Source organism: Carcharodon carcharias, chromosome 21 (assembly GCF_017639515.1).
Source record: "Carcharodon carcharias isolate sCarCar2 chromosome 21, sCarCar2.pri, whole genome shotgun sequence".
NCBI lineage: Eukaryota > Metazoa > Chordata > Chondrichthyes > Lamniformes > Lamnidae > Carcharodon > Carcharodon carcharias.
In genome coordinates this window covers 6,879,474-6,903,256 of record NC_054487.1, presented here as the reverse complement: position 1 = coordinate 6,903,256, position 23,783 = coordinate 6,879,474, and the positions used below count along the sequence as shown (strand labels likewise).

General features: G+C 42.4%; 1 protein-coding gene across 1 annotated transcript in view; it reads right to left on the bottom strand.

Moving 5' to 3' along the window:
• LOC121293232 (A disintegrin and metalloproteinase with thrombospondin motifs 20-like) overlaps positions 1–23,783 on the bottom strand; it is a 440,993-nt gene that overhangs the window by 395,633 nt on the left and 21,577 nt on the right. Inside the window, exon 3 of the mRNA XM_041216086.1 lies at positions 19,637–19,802. Within this exon, the coding sequence (XP_041072020.1) occupies positions 19,637–19,802 (166 nt within the window). The remainder of the gene's footprint in view (positions 1–19,636; positions 19,803–23,783) is intronic.

Here is a 23,783-nt window from a genome sequence, read left to right as displayed (position 1 = left end):
CCAGATTTTCCATGGAAGGTTGAAGCCTGAGGCATCACCACTCTGGGCAGTTACCACATTGGGGTTGGTGATGTTTGCAGTCAACTAGGAGGTAAGTCATCAAGAATTGGGGCTGTCATTAGTTTGTAGGGTGTGGAGTGTGTTCCACCAGGTGCTACAGGATTATCGATGAATGCATGGGCTTTTTTTGAGGTCCTGTGGTAACAGGAGTGCTTCATTAGCTGGCAGCCAGTGGTGTTCTTTGAGGAGATCAGGAGGTTCAATATGTTCTAGCACAGGAAGCCACTTGAGCTGTGTTGATCTCACCATCCCAGAAATAAGCCTCATGACTTCCTGGAGGTGGATATCTACTATGTTTGTGTAGCAGCTCCTGAGCCAGATTAAGCAGCAGTACTCCGCTGTTGGGTGGACAGGGGTGAGTGAAGCAGTGAATACTCTCTGAGCTCTGCTGCCCCAGGTGGTACCTGCCAGTTTCTATAAGAGATTCACACTTGCCTTGACTTTGCTCCATTTTTCTGGAGGTGTTGCCAGTCAATCAATGTTTGGTCAAGAATGATGCCAAGAAATTTTGGCATTGGATCATGAGTGAGTGGTCGACCATAGTATTGGACAAGAAGTTCTTCCCTGGCCTTTGAATTGTTCCGGTAGAAGGCTGAAACAACAGTCTTGGCTGTGTTCGGTCAAAGTCTCCATTTTCTGAGGTCAGTTTCCAGAAAACACGGATCTTCAGTGAGTGTTTTCTCAATGCCCTGAAATCTTTTAGCCTGGAAAGCCAGGGCCAAGTCATCAGCGTCTCAAAAGAGCCGTGACTTGGGGGAGAGAGAGCCGGTGCATGGACCGATCCCTGTGGGAGTCCGTTGTTGGTTATACCTGGGTGACTAATTTGATCTCCAAGGTGCACACAGAACTGTCAGTTTCTGCTCATGGAGTTGATTAGTTGTAGGGTTTTCAAAAAGCAGATGATGAGAGTTTTCCATAGTTTAAATTGCTGCTTAAAATCGACCTCTTTGACCAGTCATTTGGTCACATGTCCAAATAGCTCCTTCTTTGGGTCTGCCATTTGACAGCACTTCTCTAAGCACCAAGACATTTTACTGTATTAAAAGTGATATATGAGTGCAAGTTGTCATTGAATTATTAAAATTTACAGCACAGATGGAGGCCATTTGGCCCATAGTGTCTGTGCCAGCTGACAAGTAGACATTCAACTTAATCCTGCTCGCCAGCTCTTAATCCATATCCTTGGGGTTAAGGCACTTCAAGTGCATATCTAAGTTGTTTTTAAATGTTTTGAGGTTTTCTGCCTTATTATCCTTTCAGGCACTGATTCGAGATCCCCATCACCCTTCCAGTAAAAAAAATCCCCTTGGAAGCCCTCTAAACCTCCTACCTTTTACTCTAAATCACTGTTATGGACCCCTCAACCAAGGGGAATAGGACCTTTCTGTCCTGTGTTCTATTCGCACTGCATTAGCTGAAGCCATTGAATTATTAAACTTGATATCCAACTACGACTGCTTCCCAGCCCTAACACGAGGAGAGAGAGAGCTGGAGAAGTTAACGCTGGGAATTCCAGAGCTTAGGGTTGAGATAGGTACCAATGCTAAACAAAAAGAAGAGAGAATTGGAGAAATGCAGATTTCTCAGGAGGTTGCATGTCTGGAGGAGGTTTCAGGGATGGGAGGGTTACCAATCTCAGAATCTCAGATTAATTCTAATTGGCAAAATGCCAGAAAGACTCTATGAAGAACATTTAGGAAAGAAGGGAAAATTTTTTTAAAAGATGATGTTCATATTGCAAATAATTTCCTTGTAATGTTGTCCTGTCAGATCTAATTACTGAGGGTCCTGCTCTTAAAGAACCTAATGGGTGAATAGTGATTATGGCTACAAATTGTTTCCTTCAATGTGTTAGCTATTTGCAGCAGTTTGATTTTGTTTACTTTCTGAAGTGGAGTTTGGATATTGCTATGAAAATACTGAGTACAAGGACTTTCATATGTTAATATATTCATCATCTTACAAAAGACAATAGTTAAGGAATTATTAATAGGGTTAAACTGATAATGTTAAAGAAAGGATGACGAACACTGCCGTGAAATGTATGAGTTAGCTGCAAAGTCTCAAACTGCATTCAGCTTTCAAAAATAGATCTGGGGATGAAGTAACGTTAGTCACTTACAGAGAGCACCTCAGGGTGTAAACACACCTCTGCATTATAATCATAGTCTATAGGCCTCTAATCAAGAACTGTTTGAGTGAAGGAAGCAGACAGGTTTATGGTTTCCTGCAACACCCACTCCCCTCCAGGGGAAATATTAATTCAGTACTCAAAGCCTATTGCAAACTTTCGTGACATCTCTGTTATCTAATTGAACCAACACTGCTTTTTGCAACTCTCTTCGGCCCCAATCAAAAGCTAATATTCACCAACACTGCACAGTACATTGGAGCTCAGGGATTCACATTGCCTAGTGGGGGAACAGGAGACTTTGCCAATTCGTCTTGTGGCGAGTTTCCCAGTCTTGGCCGCCTGTTATAGGTAGACCTAGAGTAAAGGGCAAACGTATTCCCCCCCCAAAAATTAATAAAGTCAGAAGCCCTCATGCACTTCCTATAGCGGTAAGTTATAAACTATCACTGAAATAAATCTCAAACTAAGCTGTCAACCCTTTCTTTTGATGTAATAAGATAGATGGGTGAAAATAACAGAGGTGCATTTTCAAATGTGCTCTATTGATTTTAGCAGCATAGATGACAGGTTTGGTGGGGGGTGGTGGAGGGGGGGGGGGGCGTGTCATGAAACTGGTCATGCAGGCATTATGACTGTCACCTAATTCTAAGGAAGAACTATTTTCCATCTGCCACCATTTCACATTAAATGGTGCTTTGACACAAAATGTGTCTCACTGAGGGCCACAAAATTATGCAAACATGTTTAAATAGGTTGAAGGAATTATTTCCTTTGTTTTTTTGGTAATCTCCAACTCTCATTTTCACTGCCCTTTTAATTCTCACGCACACATTTTCAGCACCAAACTTGATTTTTGCAATATATCTTACCAAGATCCATCCAAGTCACATTCTTCTAAGCCAGAACTTCACTGGCTGCACAGTGAACAGTAGGATAGTGGTTATGGTTCTAGACCAGTAATCCAGTAGCCTCAGCCAAGAATCCGAAAGCATGAGCTCAAACCCACCACGGCAGCTGGGAAGTTTAAATTTAATAAATCTGAATAAAAAGCAAGAAGAAAGATTTTCACCCACTGTATGGGTGCCAGCTGAAAAAGTGCTATCCAGTCTAACCCCACCTTTCAGCTTTTGGTCTGGAATTTATGGTACATCCAAGTGTATTTTCTGAGGGTTCTGAGGGTTTCTGCCTCTACCACCCTGTCAGGCAGTGAGTTCCAGACTCCCACCACAGTAACAGTAATGGCGACTAATGGTGACAGGGCTTTTTTTACGAAAAAAATCTGTTTCGTTGATGGTGATAGACTTTGTTAGGACATGGACAGAGCGGTGGAAAGAATGATGGACAGAGAAGGGAAGCTTGAGGAGATTTGATAGAGGGGCCTGGAAGGTGAAAGCTTTCCTGCTAGCGAGAGGGTGAAAAACCAGTGGGCACCAACTGGCAAAAGATCCGACACCGACATGAGGAAAATCTTTTCTATTTCTTTAACGCAGCAAGTGTTTGGGATCTATAATGCATTGCCTGAGAGTGTGGTGGACACAGATACAATTGGGGCTTTCAAAAGGGAATTGGATAAGCACCGGAAGAGAAAGAGCTTGTAGGAGGAGTGGGACTAGAGCCAGCACAGACACAGCAGGCCAAATGCCTCCTTCTGTGCTGTAACCATTCTATGATTCTATCTAGTGTCCTAGAGGGAAGGAAATCTGTTCATCCTGACCCAATTTCACCTATATGTAACTTCAGACCCATAGCAACCTAATTTCTCTTAACTTTCATGGCAAGTCTCTCAGTCGTATTCAAGGCAGCAGCTCACCAACACTTTCTCAGGGACATTTAAAGATGGGCAATAAGTACTGGCCTCGCAATGATGCCCACATTCCCTGTATAAAAGAAAAATCTTGTCCAGCTCTGTATTCCGCTCACTCATCATACAACACTTACAATCACTATTGGTTCCCCAATGCCCCAAAGCATTGAGTTCAAAATCCTCATTCATTCATTCAATGATGCCCCTTCCTCACCATTGCAACCTTGCTCAATCTATGTCCCAGAATGTACCTTCCACTCTCCCAACTCCTGTTCAAATGGACATCATCTTTTCCCTCACTGTATCATTGTTGACATGGCCTTCCTGTTCACCACAGTACAACTCCTTCCCTGAAGCCCTCATACTGCAAGACCTCTTGAGCTTCCAAATCCTCTTTAAAACTTTTCACTTGGAACACACATCTCCTAGCACCCCATCTATCCTGGTTCATATCTGACTACTAACTGGAAAGGATCTTGGAACATTTTGCAACATTAAAAGATGCTATGTAAAAATAAGTTTCTTTTTTTGCTATTATCATTTTACATACTTCTTTTTCCAGCACCATTTTAATTTGGTCATTGCAGCCTATAATTTTATAGCCAACTCTAAGAAGAAAACCTTATTATTTGCCACCAAGTCACCAAAAGCATGTACAAGATAAGACTTCAACAGAAGAGGAAAATATGGATTTTTTTTTTAAAAAAACAGGCAGATGTGAAAAGAGCTCTTCCAATGAACACATTTGCAAGAAGTCAGGGAGTGACATGACACCGAAGTACCAACTACTGAATCTGTGTCAGTCAGCAAATCAAGGTAACATTAACAAAAACTCAGCAGGTCTGACAGCATCTGTGGAGAGGGATACAGTTGACATTTCGAGTCCATATGACCCTTCATCAGAACTAAGACATATGGAAATGAGATGAAATATAAGCTGGTAGAAGGGAGTGGGACAGGACAGCTTGATAGGGGGCCAGTGATAGGTGGAGGCCATGAAGAGACTGCCAAAGATGTCAGAGACAAAAGGACAAAGGGGTGTTGACGGTGGTGATATTATCTAAATGATGTGCTAATGGGGACATTAAGGGAAGCAAGCTAGTGGCAGATGGCCCTAGTGTGGGTGGGGTGGGGGGAAGGGATTAAAATGGGCTAGAAGGTGGAGATGAAACAATAGGTCGAAATAAATTTTAGAATAGGAGGGAAAAAATATATAGTTGTAAAAAAATTATAAATTATTAGAAAAAGGGGGATCGGAAAGGGGGTGGGAATGGAGGAGAGACAGTTCATGATCTGAAATTGTTGAACTCAACATTAAGTCTGGAAGGCTGTAAAGTACCTAATTGGAAGATGAGGTGCTGTTCCTCCAGTTTGCGTTGAGCTTCACTGGAACAATGCAGCAGGCCAAGGACAGACATGTGGGCATGAGAGCAGGGTGGAGTGTTGAAATAGCAAGCGACAGGGAGGTCTGGGTCAAGCTTACATACAGACTGAAGGTGTTCCGCAAAGCGGTCACCCAGTCTGCGTTTGGTCTCTCCAATGTAGAGGAAACCGCATTGGGAGCAGTGAATGCAGTAGACTAAGTTGAGGGAAGTGCAAGTGAAATGCTGCTTCACTTGAAAGGAGTGTTTGGGCCCTTGGACGGTGAGGAGAGGGGAAGTAAAGGGGCAGGTGTTGCACCTTCTGCAGTTGCATGGGAAGGTGCTGTGGGAGGAGGTTGAGGTGTAGGGGGTGATGGAGGAGTGGACCAGAGTGTCCCAGAGGGAATGATCCCTGTGGAATGCCGCCGGGGGGGTGAAGGGAAGATGTGTTTGGTGGTGGCATCATGCTGGAGTTGGCAGAAATGGCGGAGGATGATCCTTTGAATGTGGAGGCTGGTGGGGTGATAAGTGAGGACAAGGGGGACCCTATCATGTATCTGGGAGGGAGGAGAAGGCGTGAGGGCGGATGCACGGGAGATGGGCCGGACACGGTTGAAGGCCCTGTCAACCACCGTGGGTGGAAAACCTCGGTTCAGGAAGAAGGAAGACATGTCAGAGGAACTGTTTTTGAAAGTGGCATCATCAGAACAGATGCGACGGAGGCGAAGGAACTGAGAGAATGGGATGGAGTCCTTACAGGAAGCGGGGTGTGAGGAGCTGTAGTCGAGGTAGTTGTGGGAGTTGGTAGGCTTGTAATGGATATTGGTGGACAGTCTATCACCAGAGATTGAGACAGAGGGGTCAAGGAAGGGAAGGGAAGTGTCAGAGATGGACCACGTGAAAATGATGGAATGTTGGAAATTGGAAGCAAAATTAATAAATTTTTCCAGATCCAGACGAGAGCATGAACCAGCACCGAAGCAGTCATCGATGTACCGGAGAAAGAGTTGTGGGAGGGGACCTGAGTAGGGTTGGAACAAGGAATGTTCCACATACCCCATAAAGAGACAGGCATAACTGGGGCCCATGCGGGTACCCATAGCCACACCTTTTATTTGGAGGAAGTGAGAGGAGTTTAAGGAGAAATTGTTCAGTGTGAGAACAAGTTCAGCCAGGCGGAGGAGAGTAGTGGTGGATGGGGATTGTTCGGGCCTCTGTTCGAGGAAGAAGCTAAGGGCCCTCAGACCATCCTGGTGGGGGATGGAGGTGTAGAGGGATTGGACGTCCATGGTGAAGAGGAGGCGGATGGGGCCAGGGAACTGGAGATTGTTGATATGACATAAGGTGTCAGAGGAATCATGGATGTAGGTGGGAAGAGACTGGACAAGGGGAGAGAAAATTGAGTCAAGATAGCAAGAAATGAGTTCCATGGGGCTCATGGAACAGGCTGACACAATCAGTCTGCCGGAACAGTCCTGTTTGTGGATTTTGGGTGGGAGGTAGAAGCTGTCCGTCTGAGGTTGGAAGACTATGAGGTTGGAAGCTGTGGACGGAAGATCTCCAGAGGAGATGAGGTCAGTAACAGTCCTGGAAACAATGGCTTGATGTTCAGTGGTGGGGTCATGGTCCGGGGGAGGTAGGAGGAAGTGTCTGCGAGTTGACACTCAGCCTCCGCGAGAGGTCAGTGCGCCAGACAACAACAGCACCACCCTTGTCAGCCGGTTTGATGACAATGTTGGGGTTGGACCTGAGAGAACGGAGTGCAGCAAGTTCAGAAAGAGAGAGATTAGAATGGGTGAGAGGAGCAGAGAAATTGAGACGACTGATGTCGCGTCGACAGTTCTCAATGAAAAGATCAAGAGAAGGTAAGAATCCAGAGGGAGGGGTCCAGGTGTAGGGAGAATATTGGAGGTGGGTAAAAGGATCCGTTGAACAGGGAGAGGACTCCTGCCCAAAGAAGTGAGCCTGGAGACGAAGGCAGCAGGAGACGGTAACATTAATGCTGGGAGCTGGTGATGAAACATCTCGTATATGCCATTTAGTAGTTCAAGCACAAAATGAAAAGTAAAATGCCAGGGAGATCAGTAGACACGAAGTCATACTGACGTATGATGAGTTACAGCCCACAAAGGATCATAGGCATCTCTCTCCATTAGAGGCAATTGGTTATATAGCCTCCAACCATAACAGCAGGAATTGTAAAACCTCTATTTCAATGAACGAGATATTCCGAATCTGTCCACGAGTACCCCTTTTCAGCAGGGGGTCACGATATAGGGACCCAAATCAAAACCATCATTAATGTTTCCTTGCCTGAGACACTGATCAGTATTCTGGAGTTTACTGAACTGCAGAACTCTCACTGGTTTTGAATCGCCAATAGTAACACACTCAGCAATTTCCTGTGCAGCTTACCTAAATACATTTAAATGTAAAACAAGTGCTGATACAGCTCCATCAATAGAGGTAGCGGCAAGAGGGCTGCTGTCCTCTGCCTTGGTGCCTCATGCCTCATTCTTGGAGACTCCTGCTTCTGTTGCATCGATTCTACATAGAGGAAGAGGAACATGCCCATTGGCAAGAGCACTGCAGTTGCAAAGTCCTTCTGAAGGTATGGGGAGGAGTCGGGGTCTAAAAAGTTTCAGATGTACTGAGACTGGGCGAACGTAGGGTTAAGTTAGCAAGAAAAATCGGAAAAGAAAATTGCCAAACTCCAGAAAAGTCCTGTGGTGGCGACAAGGGTCTCAGCCACCAGCTGTAGAACTGCTGGGAGCCCGATGTCCCCTCATTTTGGGAAGGCCTACCACATCCTGCTCCACTCAGGTCAAGGACCCTGGGGGGGTGGAAGTCCCGCCCACCAACAGCTGCTAGTCGATCAGAGGTCAGCAGCTCTATTGAACAGCAGCCACCCCAAGGCAGAGAATCGTGCTGAATCCCAGGCCGCCGGTGAGGGATGGGGGTTGTTGTGGGTTGAGGGTCACAGTTGAGGGGGGGGTTCAGTAGCAAAGGTAAGGAGTGGCTCTCAGTGGGCCCCTCCTTCCTGACGTTAGGTCCCTCAATCAGGCACCGAGTGCCTCTGAATGAAAGCCACGTGGGTTTTCTTGTCCTACTCCCCACACAGCAAGCCACCTACCCCGCTCCCCAGCTGGGTTAATACGAGCAGCAATGTGACGAGGCCCTTAATTGGGCTAAAATTGCCCACTTAAAGAGCTCAACTGGAGACAGAGCAGGAAGGCTGTCCACGAGCCTTCTCACCGGAGCCTGTACAACAGGAGCAGAAGCACAGTAAAGTTTCAAGCCACCACTAAGCTGCCTAGTTTTTCCTCACACACAGTCAACGAGTTACACTTGTCTGCCTCTGCCTGCCCTAATTCACACACAAACATCCTGGGCCCATTTGGCACTCACCGCTAGGAGTATTTTTTGAGGTTGAAGAGCACTTAGGCTCACCGTTTATCCTTGGCTGTTTGCAGGCATGTAGCCTGTGGATCCAGGGTTGTCTGCCAGAGTTTTCTATACACAGTCATCATTGTTGCCTCAGGAGTAGGCAGAGTTTGTGACCGGCAACTCTCTCTCTTCCCCTTTGGGGTCACTTGACAGAAAGATCGCTATGATTTATATGCCAACATAAATCAGAAATTGCAGTAAGTCAAAATTTTTTCCCCTTTATGCAAATATTTAGTAACATAAATGTAACAACCAGACGTGTCGCTGTTCTGCACTGAGTAGGGAAATAATTAATGAGCCTGTGGTTAATTTTTTGAATGGCTTCCCCTCCGGACTTAATCAGGCCGGTGGCAGGGAGATGACAGGGTCCCCCCCTGCCTCCTTCCCATCTGATTAAATGCCAACTCCTTGCCACCAAACGTGCCATGGGGGAGGGGAGGGCACAAGAATTCTGCCCATCAGGCTGTATCAAGTAAACTTTTGGCAATGTTGCACTTCGCTGATGTGATCTCAGGAAATTCATGTGACCTGCATTTTTCATGGATGATGGATTTTTGTAAAGGAGTAGCAGAAGGTTTCAGCAGAAGCATCTCAGAAGCAAAGCAAACGATTGAGGAATATTGTGTGCAGAGATATTTCAGCATGAAACCAGTATATCCCCAGATTTCCATGGAAGCAAAATAGCGCTACTCCCCACTTACACTGTAAAGTTCCAGAAAATTCTGGGTTAGCTTTCCAGCGTTACTGAACCATTAGGAATCGTGAGCCTGTACATTTATGTAAATGAATATTTTGGAAATCTATATCACTGCAAATTACGTAATTATTGTAAGGATTCTCTAAGCTGTTAAATGAAATTGGTGATTATTTTACAAATTGCTAGTCTAACAACGATGACATTTTTTACTCATCTTGGAGCATGGCGAGTCACAAATTTGTTTCACTGAAGTATTTTGTATTTAGGTAGGTGTGAGCCAATTTCCTATCATTTCCATGTTTTGTTATGCCTGTTGAGAAAAGAAAAAAAGAGGAACCCTCATGTTCAGATAAGGATCACTGTGCAAACAGCAAGTCAAAAGGTCAGGACTATAGCCTCAATCACATTCTATGAAACAATGGTTAGAAAGTAGTCTTATGCTGGCAATGACGGGGTAGAGTTCTTCATTCTTCAAAGCCATCTTACCATTTCATCTTAAAACAGATGCTATCTTTTAGAAAAGGTCTGAGGCCATTGACACTGGACATCTATAGCTCCAACCGGAGTACTTCACTGAGTAAATTTTGTTCGTTTACGGTGGCTGCAGGTGTCTAATCTGTCACTCTGTTATCAACCACTATTCAAAAGTCGGCCAAGCTGTCAATAATACAAAACAAAAACAGAATTACCTGGAAAAACTCAGCAGGTCTGGCAGCATCGGCGGAGAAGAAAAGAGTTGACGTTTCGAGTCCTCATGACCCTTCGACAGAACTAGGTGAATCCAAGGAGAGGGGTGAAATATAAGGAATGCTGCCAGACCTGCTGAGTTTTTCCAGGTAATTCTGTTTTTGTTTTGGATTTCCAGCATCCGCAGTTTTTTTGTTTTTATCTCTGTGTCAATAATACAATTGCCTTTATCCATCTATCTATCTATCCACTTATCCTTCCTTCAATCCATTAAGCAGTATCCTTGTTCTATGACTCACTTGACAGAAAGATTGCTATGATTTATATGCCAACATAAATCAGAAATTGCAGCAAGTCAATTTTTTTTTCCCACTATGCAAATATTTAGTAACATAAATGTAACAACCAGATGTGTCACTGTTCTGCACTGAGTAGGGAAATAATTAATGGGCCTGCAGTTAATTTTTTGAATGACTTAAGCTTAAGTTTGAAAATATCCCTTTCGACAAAGCAAAAATCGGACAGAAAGAGGTGCAGCAGCTGTCAACGGGGAGAGATTAGAAGGTCCTTGGCAATCATCCAACTTGCTGGTAAGTGACAAGGTCTCTCTTGCCTGCTTCACCTTGGCAGGTGGAAAACTGTAACCTCCCTGCTCTGGTACGAGGTCCTCTTATGTCCCAACTTGCATTGTTCCATTTTCTTTGTTGAACACCTCACCCCAGTCAGTACCCTGCAAGTTAAAATTGGAATTGGCGCAGAGGTTGAGTTCCAAGCAAATAAAAGAACAGCTAAGTTTTAAACATGAGTAATAAGGGTTAAAATCAACTCCAAGGTGCTGCCTAGATGGAAACTGAGTCTGTAGCTAATTGGTCTGCTTTTAGAAACTTGCTGCACAGAAACTTAAATGGACAGTGTAGCAAATAGTAAAAACAGAATTTGAAACAAAAACCATTTCCATTTCTACAGCATTGCCTACCTTAGAAAAACATTCCAAAGTGCTTCATTTAGGCAAAATGGACACTGAGCAAAGAAATGATTCAAGAGGGATGGCCAAAAGCTTGGTCAAAGAGGTAGGTTTTAAGGAACATCTTAAAAGGAGGAAAGGTAGAGAGTCTAGAGAGGGGATTCCAGAGCTCAGGGAATTGACAGTTGATGGCTTGACAATTGTTGGTGGACCACAGGTACAGCGAGATGCACAAGACTAAGCCTTCTGCTGTTGTGGGGGTGGCAGGAGGTAAGAGGTTAAAGGACTGGGGAGCTTACAAAGGTAGCGAGTGATAAGGCTGTGAAGGGATTTAAGTTGGGAGGCTTTACAAACATTCAAACAATGACCGGCAGGTAAAGACGCTCTGATCCACACAACATATCCCATACAATTTTGATATTTTGGGTCACACAATATATACACCCTCCACCCCATCTGATCTCCTGGGGTGGGCGATAAAAAAGGCTGAAAAATCCAGATTAAAAAAAAGTCTGGGAAATTCTTCTCTAACCCATCTAGACAATCAACAATTTACTCAAGCGATCATTCTGGCCCCAAATTCCCTGCAGTATTTTTCTATTGTAAGAGGTAATCTCCTACCCAGTCATTAACAGGTCCAGCTCATGTACAAAGGAATTTAGTAAACTGACGTTAATTGCACAAGCCTGTTCCAGAAGTCCACTGGCAGTGAAGTTAGCCAGACAGGCTGAATTTCACAAGTGAAATAGGTTATTCATCCAGGGTGATAGGGAGCCTTCCTGGGGGCAAGCCACCGACTCAGTCCAATTCATGAACCATAGGGCTATCAGCCCCCTTGCAAGGAAGCAGAACCAGTGTGGAGAGGGTGTGGTCAGCGCCATTGTTCCATGTCCACATTGTGGCAGGGAAAAACCTCATCAGCATGAGGTCTGCCCAGCCATTAGTGCCGAGTGCCACTCCTGCCACAAGTGGGGGCATTTTAAAACAGTATGCCGTGGGAAAACTCCATTTACAGATCAAAACTTCCAAGACAGACCATTCCAATCGGCAAGTGTCTAAGAAATAGCTGATAGTGAAAAACAGGATGTATTCTTCTTAAGTGAAGTGGCAGAGCCGCATGTATGTAGATATCATGGTTAATGACCGGAAGACAAATTTTAAACTGGACACAGAAGCAGGAGTGTCCATTCTTTCCAATACCACACATTGGCTGAAGTGTGGATTTCTCCAGCTGTCCCCAATTCAACTTCATTGCACAGGAGGTATTCTATGGAGGTATTTCATTTGAGGAGAGATGATTGCTACACTTCAATATAATGCTACGTCATTCTTAATTGTTTTTTGCTGAGTAGAGAAGTTTGTACAGCTTTACATCTTTATTCACCAGTTGCAGAAGAAACTCAAGTTGACTCAGAAAACTGCGAATCAGTCTTCATAGACAAAACTCCATCCCTACAACCACAGGAGGTCATCGTAGATCTTTCATTTCTCTTAGAGCAGAGGCTAGATGAAGCAGGAGACAGGTGCACCAACAATCAAGGTGACAAGCAGCAAAATGACATCCTAGACCTTAATTTGCTCTTTCGGGAAAGGGTGGAAAGAGGACAATAACCAAGCTACCACTGATATTGATTATTTGTTACAGGAGGAGATCTCAACGTTGCTTTACATTTTGAGGACAGTGTCAATGACAACGATAACAGCCCAGATACCTCTGCTGAGGGGCATCAGCATTTAGTGGAGAAAGTAATAAAGAGGAAAATCTGTCTGTTCATTCTGCTGAAGGCACCAATGACATACAACAACAACCTGAGGGAGCAACTCTTTTGTACAATGAAGAACCGAGACCAGAAGTTCTTACTATTGTCACTAACAATCATAGAACAAATCCCTGCTATTGTTTGAATCTGAAGTTAAATCTGGAGATTAAAAAACTACAGAGGTGCTTATTACAGATCTTAGGTGGACAAGTATAATTTCTCTGTCTCTGCATGTTTCTTTCACTGTTGATACTGGTGACAGCATATATTCTGAGGAAGTTCCAGAGATAGTCAGGCCCTGAGAAGCAAACTCACACTAAAGTGTGCACGCAAATTGAACCACTACCTACAGAAAAAGAAATTCCTGCAGTATTAGCAGGACAATCATATTTTCTTCAGAATATTCTTCAGCCATCTGATTTGTTCATGGATGAGGCATTACATAATACATTGTTCAGTGCAGCAGAAGTTTGTAGACTCTCTGCAGCTGTACAGATCATCACAACAGCTGAACCAGCTTCATTCTTTCAAGTGAGAGCAGACAGCAGTCTAACCTTGCCCCAAAGTACCAAGAACAAGGGAAAAAAAAGAGAAGCAAATTAAAATCTCTGTTCATTGCCTTCATACTGCGGACCAAAAGCAGAAATCTCGGTCTGTGGAGGTTGATGCTTTCCAAGGAGAAGATTATGGAGAGATTACACATCCCCAAAGAGAGCCAAGAACATAGTCAGAGATTGATGGCACTGGCGCAAGAAACTGTGGGGACGTGGAGAGAGGAGGGTTGGTGCGGGGGAGGGAAATAGGATGGGTAAATAGTTAATGAGTAGAAAGAATGACTTGGGGGAAGGCATAGTATAAAGGGTTAATAGCCATTAAATAGCTAGAGTGCATCATCAGTGATGTCAGATCATCTAACTGGAACCTGAGGTAAGGTGGTTCTAATGGAGTCCTACTAAAGTCCATCCCTGTAAATAGTCCATAAATGTTCATCAATTTGCAACAGTATGGTTTCCAGCTCTCTTCCATCAAAGGCACCCAGAGCCCGGTCGTGATAATAATACACCACCTAGAAGAACAAGGTTAGAAGGCGTATGGGAGCACTGCCACCTTCAAGTTCCCTTCCAAGTCACACCCCATCTTGACTTGGAAATATGTCACCATTCCTTCATTGTTGCTGGGTCAAAATGCTGGAATTCCCTTCCTAACAGCACATACACCACATGGACTGCAATGGTTCAAGAAGGCTGCTCACCACCACCTTCTCAAGGGCTATCAGGGGTGGGCAATAAATGCTGGCCCTGCCAGCAATGCCTAACTAAATGAATAACTAGAAGACTTGCTCTTTGCAAAGAAATATCAGCATGCTGCCCACAAGTTTCCAATATGTACTTGCATCAAGATACCTTGCAAAATTTACCATTATATAACTTACCTGCAAGTATTCTTTTAATTGAAATGGGCTAATAAATAAAATTACTTTTAGAACGAAAATAACTCTCTTCTTGTTCAGAGATTTCAATGGCACCATATATCATTTCTGCATTTCTTTCCCCAGTTACATCAGTTCCACACTATCACATTACAGGCGTTCGCATAAATACAGGGGTCTGCAAATCCAAACAGGGCAGTTTGATGAGCCTGGATGTAGACAAGCCCCCTATCAACACACAGATTCAAAGTTAACCCGCAGAAACAATGTGGACTGTGGGCACGTGGGACAGAAACAAATCATTGGGACAATAACGGTCCGGCAGGAAAATACATCACCCAATAAGGAACTGATAGATCAGTAAAGGCCTAGATTCAATGCCCAGTCTGTGGTAAATTCACTAATCTGGCTCTACTGGACAAATCTGTTGAGGTGGCAGCAGAGGTGTCAAATTACTGTGATCTAAGCAACCGGAAAACAATATCAACCAGGATTCACACTCCTGCCTGTTATTTTCAACAACTTACATTTATTAAACACAATATAGCAAAATATCTCTAGGTACTCACAGGAGTGTTATTAGGTAACATTTTGACCCAATGTTAATTCTGATGGAAATTCATCAGGCCATGTAAACCCAGGTCTAAATAGGATGGCAAAGCTCATCCATTTTGGCTCACATTGGATGAGGTGTTAGTTGACTACAGGTCCCCATGGAATTATAGCCAATGCATTGATGTACACAATGAACAGGGGCAGTGCCAGAACAAGAGTTAGCCATTTGCAACTACTCTGAGAAACTGCCCTTAACTCAGAGGGTAAATCTTTCAATATTAATTATGGCATAAAATGGGTGGTGCAGTCACTTGTCACATACCCCATCCAATTATATTCTCCATTCCTCTCAACCAAGTCAATAAGAGATTTGACTAGTCAGTGATATCTGCTCCACATCTCATCAGTGGATCAATTCACCCCAACACATTTTCTGTGCCGTGAGAGTTCAGGGAACTGCAAATTTCATGTCATCCTTCCAAACTCCTGGGAAAGATTAGGCTGGACTGCACAAAGTTCAATGTCACATTGTATACAAAGTTAGCAAAGCTTTATTGGCAGGTTCTCGAAACTTGAAGACAACAGAAGTTCTACACACTAGTTCAATTTCCCAAAGGAGTGAGTGTGATTAATGACATACATATTGAAATAGGGACCTCCTCTAAAAATCTATAGATGTACATCGCTTGACATGGGCCCTGCTCCTAAATACCCGAGGAATTTTCCATGCACATTGCGTAATCTTGTTGATTCAGCTGAATTCCCAGGATTTCACAAGGCTATTTAAATGCTGCAACACATCAATTATTGAGCTTATAACCAACTGCAAGGACAGCTGTTAAGGCAGAAGTTGGAAGTTGGGGTGGGGGGTTGGGGGGGAGAAGTCTATGTATTTCACCCACTCTATTTTAATTTCCCACTCACCCAATTTCTGCCACCACTGTGGCAATTGAATGTTTTCATTGGGCAAACTTTATTAACTATTCTACTGCGTATTGACTTGTTACTGTTGTGTGTTCATTTATGATCATGTTTAACAAATGGGGTTTGCAGCAGACTTAAGTTTGTAAATCAACAAATACTTTAAAACCTTAAATAGGAATACCCCATTCAAATGACTTGTATGAAAATAAATAATTTCATTTGCTTTGCTTGGTGCAGCCTTCTACGGATCTTAAAAATAACTGAAGCAAATACAAGATATAGACTACCAATTTATTTATTTGCAAATTTATAATGTGTTGCTCCATGTGAGCGTTCCTATTCTCCCTTAGAATAATGTCTCACCATGATAGTTCCTTGATAGATAGATTGATTCCAAGGATGAAAGGGTTGGCCCTCATGAGGAGAGATCGAGTAGGACAAGCCTATACTCTCTGAAGTTTAGAAGAATGGAAGGTGATCGCATTGTAACATGTAAAGATTCTAAGAGAACTTGACAAAGTAGATGTTGAAAGGCTGTTTCCTATGGCTGCAAACCTCGAACTAGGAAGCACAGTCTCAGCTTAGGATTCATTTAGGACCGAGTTGAGGAGCAATTCACTCAGAGGATTCCAAATCTTGGAATTCACTACTCCGGATGGACTGTGAATGCTCAGTCATTGAATATATTCAACGTTAAGAGCAATTTTTTTTTTACTCTGGAAGGGTATCGATGAATATGGAGATCACCTGGGAAAGTGCATTGAGGTTGAAGGTCAGTTACAATCTTACTGAATGATGGTGCAGACTCCTGCCCCTATTTCTTATGAACAGTGCCCTTTCCAATTGGGGTCATAATTCTACCAAGGGAAAAAATGTTTAATTCTTGAGCAGAAGCATTGATTGTGCATCAGGACATCCATCTTGTATCATCCACAGTCAGATTCCATGTGGTTCTGTTCGTGTTTGATTTGTTCATTGACTTGACAAAGGGAATGGTTGGCATAAGTATCAGCACATTTATAAAAATATTCTATCTTGGAACCTGGGCATGCTGGCTAGGCCATTATTTAGTGCCTTCTTTAGTACAATTGCGTGGTCATCTAGGCCACTTCAAGGGCACATAAGAGTCAACCATTTTGGTGCAGGATTGGAGTCACATATTACTAGTTTTTAATGACAATCCAACACATTCATGGCTTCAATTTAATATTTCCAAGTTTTATTTAAATGGAGCTTAAATCATCGAACTGCAATAGTCAGTTTTGAACTCACGCTTTCAGCATCATTAGCCCAACCTCTGAATTACCAGTCCAGTAACACAATCACTACATCACTGTACTTTCTGTATCTCAACTCAGATATTCCAACCTGGCTCTTAAGCTGAAACCATGCAGTCCGACTCCCCTCAGATTTGGTATACCAGGTGGGTGCAATCCGGTTCTGGAACATGCAAATCCGCATGTTGCTTTATCTACAGGTCACCAAAGTAATCTGCAACAGACACTTCGATATTTGAATGATACTGGAACCCAGCACCCATGCAAATCAAAGGCTGATTGTTCAGAGTCCTTTGATACATGGGACTTGAAGTGTTCTGTCACACAATAAATACACTATAGCTGCAGTAATATCTCTTGGCCTGAAAGCTAAACAGACATTTTCCTATTCGGAGGTTTGGTCTCTGCAATGGGCTTCTCCAGTTAGATTGGTACGGTTGGTTTTGTCGATTTCTCTGAGCTTATATGTAGGAAGTTAACCAGTGTTGGTGATGAATGTGGTTCTTGCAATTCGAGCTGCATACAATTCAGTGAGTTGTGGCTCAACCAGAAGGGTCAGAAGTCTTTCTAAATTGAAGAAAATAACTGCATTAGGAAGGCATTGTACCGTTTTGTTAAATTTTTGTATCCTTTAGAGATGAACAGAATTGTATATTGCTAAACATAGTAACGGTTTATATAGAAAATAGCAAACACTTATATGTACTGTATCTTTTGAATTTGATAAAGTAATGTTATTCCACAATATCAAAAATGAGACACTTACCAGAGTCTGTTACACTATTTTCCCACACTGTTGTGCCCGGGAGGAAACTTTGCAGGACTTTCTCCTTAGCTGCACTTAAAAATCTAAGTCTTTGATCCTGCTCCAGTTGCACCTCCAGCTCAGTGATTAAATACAATTGTTTACTTGGCAACTCAGTCAGTGCCATTAATCCTTTTCCAGGTTCCTTGCCAGTTTCTTCCAATTGTATTCAACCACTGCACCCCCACTTTCCATGTCTTCCTCTTTTCCTGACAGTTGAAGGGGCTTTGGTGATCTCCAAAAAATTGCAGACACTTCTGTCATCGCCTCATCCACCAGAAGTCTCAGTTTAGGTTGACCGAGGACACTCAGGTTTCCCATCCACGCTTTTCGTCAGTGTGGCTGTTGGCATCTTTGCACTGTATCTCACAGATGTCAAATGCGCCATTTCTTGCTAGTCACAAAGGCTCACAGATTCTTACAGCACAGAAGGGGGCCATTTGGCCCATCGTGTCTATGCTGGATTTTCTACATGCAGTTGCATCAAAACTGTGAGAAGTTTTATCCCCAAGGAAATGTCTAAAATCCATCAAAAATGTTTTTCCTGCCCAACTTGGAAAATAATCACAAAAATATTTTTGTGTCAATCAATTGCAGATATTTATTTTCTTATCCATGCACCTGATGTAAGGGGCTTAAACTTGTGTCAAACATAAAGAGGATTGTTTGAGAGACTCATAACTAAAACACAACAGTTGGCAATGCAAAATTAGTAATCTTCCACATCAAAATGTTTCCACCAAAAAGTTTTCTTTTTAACCTCCCTGTATTAAAGTAAAAGTTACATTCCTTTGTAGTTTCAAAGACGTGGAGCTTCAAACACTTTTTCAGGTTACATGTTCAGGTTTTGCTGGTAAATGTTTGTTTGTTGTCAAAAGAGTACATGTATTAAAATCCATAATACATCATTTGAAACATGATTCTAAATCCAAAGTCAACAAATAACCTATATAAATAATCTATATTTGTTCAGTTTAATCTGTCGGTTGATTACAACTTGAAAGGCCGTTCAAATACAACAGTAGTCTTATGATCTTTCTCTGGAGAGGAAATTAACTCGCATCCAAATTACCTGTAAATCTATTGGTGATAACTAATGTCTTTAGCTTAAAAATTCTTTTTCTTGTGCCAAGGCACAGATTGGAACACAGGATCAAATGCTTAATAACCAAGAAGTTTCAGACTGTTGTGTCATTCAGATAGGTCTCCATGGATGGGCCAGTTTTTCTTTATAGTTATCATAGGCCTAGTCTCGTCTCCATGCAGGATAGAGCTATCTAAAGCTGTTGGGTAATACAAATTTAAAGTGAGGTGCAGGTTTTTTCAATGATAGTTAAGGCAGTGAGTAGCTAAGCCACATTATCTGAGAAGGTTTCAAGTCGCCGGTCTGTGCTCCAGTAGCTGGGGGGTGGTGGGTGGTGGGTGGGGGAGAGGGAATAACTAGATCAAGTACAGCTAGCTTTAATGTTCCAGAGTCAGCTAGCAGAATATTTGCCAGAGTTTCTACTCCTAATCACTATTAAGCAATTCCCACCGGTTGTGCACATGTGCGGACGCATGGTGAAGACACAACCAGACTTTACTATCACAGCTCTAAAAGACACAGTTGACTAATATAACCATCTCTGTGTCAGTGCACCAATACTGAAGAAAAAAAAAGTGTACACATTTCTTTTTAAAGCAAACTATACCAGATGAATGCTTAAAAGAAAAGTCAAGTCTTCCCACCTACCAGAAGTTGCACATGGATAAGTAGTTTTCTCCAAGCGATTATCATTCAGTGCTCCATGCTGGTATATGAGGTGCAGTTTATTGTGCTCGTCTTCATATTGCCCTCCGTCTGGTTTCAGGAGAGGCTCCAAAAAATATTGTCCATCACGTGTTTGAAAAGTGCCCACCTGTCACAGGTAATTAAAAATGAGCATTTAATACCAAACATGTTGTTCATTCAAAATGATGAATAATTCTGTAAAAGAAGCAAATAATTTTTCTCCATCACAATGGAGGAAACATTAACAGATTACGCAAAATATTTACCGCAATGGGATTGTGACTGATGGGAAATCAAATAACTAAAAGACTTTATTGGGTAACCTTAGAAAAGCTGCACTCCTGGGCACAGGCCAACCTGACAGGAACGCAAGTCAGAAAATAGGACATGGTGTAGGTCAGTGAACCTGGATCACAGCTCACTCATTGCATCTGAAGTACATCAGGTGCCCAGCCTTGTACTTATAAACTCCACTATGGATAAAGCAGCAAAAGATGTTACATTACACTATATAAAACTCTTATCACCCCAACTAACACTTAGCTCCAATCACCATAAAGAAGGTAAAAGAATACCAAACACTTGGCATGATACACATGAGTCTGTAAAAGTTTTGAGCAGTTGACTATTTGCATTGGACCGGATATTGGGCTCAATTTTTTTTTAAATTATTGCAGTTAACAATTATATTAAAACAAAAGTTCTAAATTAATATTTAACAATTGTTCTTACTACTTGCTGTATCCAACCTATTACCAAATATCTTAAAAATAGAATCTCACCCCGGTAAAAGTATACTGAAAAGTTGTAAATGGATAACGATTTTAAAAACAGTAGATGGCTAGAGAGTTTACAGATCACTATCAATACCAGATTCCTTTTCATCCCAAAGAGGTTGAGTACAGTAGCTTTTAGCATCATGTAGATGTGGAACAAGTAAATGTAAACAAAACAACAATCTGCGCTTGAAGCAAACAATTGTGGAAGATCTCCTCTATTTACTGCTGGTAGCAAAACTGTAAATAAAAATATAACAAATGCTATCACCGCAGATAGAGATCTTCCCACAAACACTGCGGTAAAATGCCACTTTAAAAAGGGATTGCTACATTGGAAAATTCCATGGCTGTTTCTACTGATTTCTTAATACAATCTTTATTAGAAAATGAACTACAAATAATGTGTAACAAGGCAATTTGTACAAATGTATGTTGAAATATGGTGATAAGCACTGCACACCATACTCCAAAACTGAAATCTCCTGTGACCCATAGAGAACCTACTTTTGTTTTTCAAACATAGGTTTACAGAACATAATTGGTTGTGAAAGAGAGAAACATGGTGCTTCTGTTGCAGATGTTTAACATGCATTTTAGTCATAAAACATTCGAACACATTCTATGAGAAGATGTGTCTCCATTGGCAACATGTAAGAAAAGATGCAGATGTACTTGCAGGGCTACAGGGAAAAGGTTGGGTGCTGGGGCTAGTTGAGTCACTTTTACAGAGAGCTGGCATGGACAGAATGGCTGAATGACCTCCTTCGGTGCTGTAATGGCATGGACAGAATGGCTGAATGACCTCCTTCGGTGCTGTAATTGTTCCAGGATTTTATGATCCTGTACTCACGCTTAAGATTCTACAATGAATACGAGAAAAAGTCTTGCTCAGGGTTATGCTCTGGATTGGATTTTCAGTCAGAAAGACAGTTAGAAATCTAGCGTGTTACTGCATGGATTCATGAATGATCCTTGTGACGGAAGCAACTTAGAGAAGGTTCACTAGGCTAACACTTGGGATGAAGGGATTGCCTTATGAGGAGAGGTTGAGCAAGTGGGTCCATGCTCATTGGAGTTTAGAAGAATGAGAGGTGATCGCATTGAAACATAAAAGATTCTAAGGGGCCAGATGCTGAAAGGATGTTTCCTCTCATGAGGGAAATTTAGAGCTGGGGGCACAGTTTCAAAATAAGGGGTCTCCCATTTAAGACAGGGTTGAGGAAGAATTTCTTCTCTCAGGGAGTCATTAGTCTTTGGAATTCTCTTCCACAGAGGGCAGATCATTGAATATATTCAAGGCTGAGTTAGACAGATTTTCTATCTGCGAGGGAGTGATAGAAACATAGAAACTAGGAGCAGGAGTAGGCCATTTGGCCCTTTGAGCCTGCTCCATCATTCAATATGGTCATGGCTGATCATCCAACTCAATAGCCTGCTCCCGCTTTCTCCCCAGATCCTTTGATCCCTTTCGCCCCAAGAGCTATATCTAACTCCTTCTTGAAAACATACAATGTTTTGGCCTCAACTACTTTCTGTGGTAATGAATTCCACAGGCTCACCACTCTCTGGGTGAAGAAATTTCTCCTCAACCCAGTCCTAAATGGTCTACCCCATATCCTCAGACTATGATCCCTTGTTCTGGACTCCCCCACCATCGGGAACATCCTTCCTCCATCCACCCTGTCTAGTCATGTTAGAATTTTATAGATTTCTATGAGATCCCCCCTCATTCTTCTGAACTCCAGCGAATACAATCCTAACCAACTCAATCTCTCCTCATATATCAGTCCCGCCATTCCGGGAATCAGTCTGGTAAACGTCTGCTGGACTTCATATTAGAGGGAAAGACATCAGATTTGAGCAAAATTCAAATTTTATCAAACTCAATTCAGAGCAAACTTTATCAGGTTCTCATAACTAATTGGAAAAAATGGCAAGTATTGATTAATCCTAATATTTTCTTGATAAAGTTAATTGTTGCACAAGCTCCAGGCAAAGTGAAAATGAGTTTGACACCACTTAAAATCCAAAACCTCAACCTTTAGTTACAGCTGGGACAGCATTTTGTTCTGAAGAGTTCTTCAGCAGGCTTCAAAGGTAAGCTTGTGATGATGTAGGTAGAACTGACATCAGCCTTTCCATCTGCCAGCCTGTCACTTGAGTTTCACAATATTTTGCTTCCACTCCCACTATCACCCAGGTGTCTTGGTAGGTAGTCATCATAGTCATACCCATATGTCAGTTCTCAATACAAAGGCACTGGTACAGTCACTCCAATTATACTGCAAGTTTTCAAACAAACCATGACATTGTATTCCTTTGTGTTCAGTGCTAAGTTAGATATTGTTCTGCTTTCTCCCTCGTTGCTTTTGTCAAACTGGCAAGAAACAATGTAAAGACTAAATTGCTCAGTCATGCCTTTGTCTAAGTTAAAGCCTACCAAAACAAATCAAGATCAATGCTAAACTGCCTAAAAATCTAAAAGGCAGCATTTAAACAGGTTAAAGTGTATTTCAGTTAAAAAGAAATACATTGACACAGGAATTACTAATATATTCCAAGTCCACACTCTCAGAAACCTTTCTCAAATGTAGTACAGTGTATGAGGTAAAGAAAACTCTGGGAATAACCGCACCGGTCAGATATCAATTGAACTGTATCAGAGGCTTGGATAACGTTAGAAGAAACTATTGTTCAGGCCTAAAATAGGATGTTGACAAATATTATTCTTCTGATCCCAAACATCCCTCCTCAGCAAGACCATATGAACCACACAAGAGTTAGAAGATTTGAGATTCAGTCCGCCCAAAAAGTCCCTTTTTCCTGTTCTCAATTCTCTTTGCATTGTCAAAATATCCCTGCACAAAGTTATAAGTATGCCAGAGTAGAGAAGGCATGATGTTGCATTAGTTTTATGTCACTACGTGGTACAAGTGCACAATAAAACCACCAAGGGACTTTATGCACAGCCATGCTTCTCCCTGACTGTTTCTCATTCTGATACACACCAGGAGTTTATTTTTCCTCCCCTTGTACAGGTGGGGAAAATAGCCAAGGTTGCAATGGAGTCAGTTAGTTGGGTGCATCAGGCAGCCACTGACAATATAAAAGAACAGAGCATGGCTTCACAAAGTCAGAGCAAAACACTGCAAGGGAATCTAGAACTGATCTGTAATTAGATACAAAAACTACAAGGAAATTATTTTCCAAAAGTACAGGGATAAACATTACTATTTACCATATCCACAGCAACCCCCCTTGACCTTGCCGTATCCCATGTCCTCAATCAATGATAAGGCCATCGCTGACTGCGTCCAACTATCCCTCAA